Source organism: Pygoscelis adeliae, unplaced genomic scaffold, assembly GCF_000699105.1.
Source record: "Pygoscelis adeliae isolate BGI_AS28 unplaced genomic scaffold, ASM69910v1 Scaffold60, whole genome shotgun sequence".
Classification (NCBI taxonomy): domain Eukaryota; kingdom Metazoa; phylum Chordata; class Aves; order Sphenisciformes; family Spheniscidae; genus Pygoscelis; species Pygoscelis adeliae.
The window spans coordinates 652850-657493 of record NW_008823954.1 but is presented as its reverse complement, the minus strand read 5'-3'; the positions used below and the strand labels follow the sequence as shown (position 1 = coordinate 657493).

The 4644-nt window shown below is 45.6% G+C and overlaps 1 protein-coding gene across 1 annotated transcript in view; it reads right to left on the bottom strand.

Annotated features, from left to right (window-relative positions):
- Nucleotides 1-4644, bottom strand: part of FAM83F (family with sequence similarity 83, member F) — a 37207-nt gene that overhangs the window by 19328 nt on the left and 13235 nt on the right. Inside the window, exons 3-4 of the mRNA XM_009322592.1 lie at nucleotides 4262-4398; nucleotides 681-848 (exon numbers count right to left, since the gene is read on the bottom strand). Coding sequence (XP_009320867.1) covers nucleotides 681-848; nucleotides 4262-4398 — 305 coding nt within the window. The remainder of the gene's footprint in view (nucleotides 1-680; nucleotides 849-4261; nucleotides 4399-4644) is intronic.

Below are 4644 nucleotides of genomic sequence, written 5' to 3'. Positions count from 1 at the left end.
AAGTGGTTGAGTCACCATCCCTGGAGGTATTTAAAAGACGGGTAGATGAGGTGCTTATGGACATGGTTTAGTGGTGGAGTTGGCAGTGTTAGGTTAATGGTTGGACTCTATGACCTTAAAGGTCTTTTCCAACCTAAATGATTCTATGATTCTATGAATGAGATCCTACTGAGGCTGCTTCTGCCAGCCAAGGTAGGCTGACTACTCTGCTCTATTGCATGCACTATAAGAAGGCATACTCTGATCTCAGGCAAAGGAGGACTACAAGCTCATTCACTCCCAGATAATCACTGCTGGATAGGAAAGTCTTGATTTCACAGAGTATATGTGTGCTATAACTGGGATCCAGAGCTCTAGTTTGAATCCCTGCATAGGAGACCCACAGGAATTTCCTCAGACAATTTTCTTCCCAAACAGGAATTTTTAGGTCACAAAAGCCAAGAAAGTACATAGACCCCTGTCTCAGGTGAACAACAAAAACTCCAAATCCTTCCTTTCTCTTTCCTTCTGCATTAGCAAGCCACTCTCTTATCCCTCTGTGTTCCATCAACCACTGTCTAAGTGCTGTGATGTGACTTGTAAGAGATGTGTGTGCCTGTACAAGTGAGTTCCAAGATCCATCACAACTGAAAAAGGCCACTGACCTGCAGGAGATAATGGTTCAGTATTGAATATCTTACCCGGATCTGCAAGTCGCTGAGGTCAAGGCATCTGCACATTTCCAGGAAGAGCTTCACACCCTCCTCATCCAGGATTATATAGACTGGGATCCAGCGCTTATATGCTGCATCAACAATATCGCGAAAGATGTCCCGGTCTGTAAATACATCCATGACCACTGCAATAATCTGGAAACAAGAAGACAGTAGACAGACAACTGAATAAAATATTAGGAACTGAAAGGGATGCCCATCACACCAGTGCAAAATAAAGGAAAGCACTGATACCAGAATATGGAGGAGGAGGATATAGGGGAGACAAAAGTACAGGGATGTACATGCCCAAGCACTACCAATAATCTTGTAATTTTCTGGCTTGGCTCGTGCTGCACTTTGGAAGGAACTTAATAAATGTCTTTGAGAGTTCTCCTTCTTCTAGGGGAAGATGGCTTATTTCAACAGCCTGAGGAATGCCAAAGCCAAATACCTAGTTTCTCTTCTGTATTGTGAAACTTTCATTGCCTCTGTAAGGATTCACTCAAAGAAGAACGCTGAAAATAGACTGAAAAAGAAGAGTGAAAAATACAGCTCTAACACTTAATCAGAAGGTGAGTAATGGAAGAATGAATGTGCAGAAGAATCGGGGCCTGAATCCTCAGCCATGGTGCATAGTGCAGACAACAAGAATTTTATTTTCCTTTTTTCCCAATTCCCTGTGAGAAGTCTGCTCTCAGGGCTGGCTTCGTGAGGAATGTCTTATGAAGCTCAAACATAAACACCTCATATTTGTCAAGAAGGGACTGAAGTGTGTGTTCAAGATTTGGAGGCAAAATGATCGTTCCCTCTCTTCTCATGTACATTTTTTCTGGTATAAAACTAATCCCTCTTTCCAGGCATAGATTTTACACAAAAACAAAAGGTTGCACTGTTGTGACAGACAAGCCTGAACATTCATAGGATGAGTAACAACAAAACCAAGAAGGTTATGGGCAACTTTAATGCTGATCTTAGATGTTTTGTCTTTCTCTCCCTTTCTGAACCTTTTACACCACTAGAAATATCAATTCACTTTTCTGCCTGAAAGAGTTATTCTCCCCAGCATTTGAGAGGCTATGAATGAAGGAAACTACTGTTTTCCTAGTCCCACTGGGAAACATCAACTTGCCAGGTCAGAGCTCTCATGCTGACAGTATGCTGGGAATAGAGTTGCCTAAATTTTAATTTCCCAGGCGCTGGGGTCACAGTGACGAGCCAAGCTGTGCTGGGGACGGCACATACAGGTGCGAATGGAGCTGAAGACTGGATTGAACAGTAGGATTTTCTTCACTTGAAGTTCAGAAGAAGTGCAGCTCAAGTTGCAGGAGCCCCCTATGGAAGGGGGAACAATTGTCACCAGAGACCTCTTTCCTTTGAAAAAATGCCCTTGAAGAAATTGCTTTTGGGAAAGTGATACCACAGTAAATGTCCCCTACCGTGTTTGCTGAGTCTTTGCTTGTATGGCCAACAACAACCAACACATCTGCTCCATCAGGCTCCTGTCAACAGTGCTTACACAAGCTTTTCTTTGTTAGAAAAAGAAAAAAAAAAGAGCTAACGTTGTGTTTATGTTCATCATTAATGTGTAGGTTCCTGATACAGGTGAACTATGGTGAAGCTACATTATAAACTAATAGTAAATCCCTCGATAACTTCTGCTAGGCAGAACTTGATTTCAGGTCCTACCTTGGTTCTCGCTTCCCAGCACAAAGCAGCAAGATGCAGGGAATATTACTAGAACCTCTGAAAATTATAATACAGTGAACTTGTGCCACTTTATTCCTCAGCAACTTCATATAAAGGCAGATTATAATTAAAGGCATGAAGAGTTCACGCATTAATTCAGGCCTGTTATGCTCCCTCTCCCCTCCACACACTGTGGTATGGATGTAGTTATTTAGGAGTAAGGATGCCAGATAATATTCATTTGAAGTAAGAACATCCACATAGGGAATTGATCAAGAATAGATAGCGGAAGTGTGAATTTGTTTCCTTTCCATCCCCTCCATTTGCAAGGAGTCCAATGACTGCAGAGATTACACCACGTCCTGGACAGACCATTAATTGTTAGTACTGGCCTTGCAATATGAAGGGATGGTTCCCTCCAGGCTTTGGGGCCCTGGGTCAGTTCAGGCTTCTTTGCAAGACTGTGGACTAAACCCCTGAAAACTGCGGTCCTGTATGAAAAGCAGATGAGCTGCCTTGCAGATGGCACTTCCAAGCCAGCAAAATGTGAGGGGGGCAATCCCACTGTTGGTACGTTAGTCTTCCCAAACCCCTGCCACAAGCTGGTGATCTGTCGAGATTACCTAGGAGCGTTCCCAAATACAGCAAGTCAGAGCAAGAGTGTCTATCCCTGCAAGAGGTTTTCCCCATTCTACCTATCTTATGGATAACAACTTATCTATAGGGCCCATAGGCGTGCCTAGCTCTTCATAGGTATTTACAGATTAGCAAGCATTAACTTGCCAATCTCATTGCAGCAAGGCAGCTTAATTAACATATGTTTGTAAAACACTGATGATAAGCCACCCACAGACATGTGCCACATATTACTAGTGTCTGTTTAGACCCCCTGCTCCAAAAAACACCCAAAACAACCAAAACCTACTCTCATCTGCTGAATGAAAAGCTGCTACCCGGAGATTTTTTTTGCCAGGGCCAGCTCAGCTGAACACAATAGCCATACTTATCTAGGAAAAGGACCATTAAACACTTAAATGGCTGTTAAACATGAAACCACCTTTGGGCTGGGAGGGGCATAGTTCATCCAGACAGTGAAAAAATAAAAATCTACAAAGGAATTAATTACTTTTAGGTGCCAGGCACAGCTATCGAAAAGAGCAAAGTTTCCCAGTCCTTGCACAGTCTGTAGAGGCATTTACAGCAGCGCAAAGAGGACGTGAAGTTGCACTAAATCGGAGCGTAAGCATTTTACAGCTTCTGGCTCTTCTAAACGACTGATCGCACCAGTTGCTGAGCAGGATTACGGGGTGTGCACATATTTCTGCGAGCAGGGAGCTGAGGAGATCACCCGCTGGATTGATGCCTCTCTGGAAAGTTTTCTGTGTTTCCCAACAGATTTGGTTTTAACAAGTCTGCAAAGATTGTGCATATAGTGTGTGCTGGGGGGGAGCGGGTGGAGGGGGAAATAACTGCTGAATTAGAAAGCAGAAAAAACAGAAAGCAGCAAAACTAAGAGCAGGAATAAAGTGTCTTATGCTGTTATCCCCCTTCCCCAGGGGGGATGTCAGCTCTGAAGGGGATAATTTCCTGAGTGGTCTTCCCTGGAAACTTCACCCAGACCTAGAAAAAACCACGTCATTGCCCCCTACCTATTCAACGCAAGCTCTTGTAGTGTCACGGCTGGTTTATTTTCTTGCCAGAGGTGCCCTGTCACCACTAACAGTCATCTCCAGCCAAAGATAAACAGGAGGAGCGGCCGCACATTGTCTGGACTCTGGCTGCTTGCAGTCCAGGCTGGATGGTGTTGAGACCACAAAAAATAAACCCCAAAACCACCACCCCATAAACAAACTTGCTGCCCTGTGTTTAACTAGGGATACCTGCACGTACAGGAGGGGTGGCTGGCACAGCATCACAACCTGTCTCCCCCTCAGCCAGTGAATCACGAAAAGCAAAACACGGGTATAAAACTCCAATTTGGGGGGGTGCAGGGGTTTAACCCCATCCTGGGCATCAGCTTTAGCAAACCATAACATGACCGGCAACGAACCGCAGGGAGAGCCCTGCCTGGTGGACGCTGACCAGCTGGAGGGCCAACGCGCTCCTCCCGCTGTGGAGGGGGCCAGCGAGGAAAGCCCGGCTGCGGAGGGCTCTCGCCTCCCTCCCACCCCACACGCCCCCCACCTGGGCCCTCTGCCCACATGCCCTCGGCCCAGGTGCGAAGGCGGGCAGGGGTGGCCCGTTGAGGGCACCCGCTCCGCGT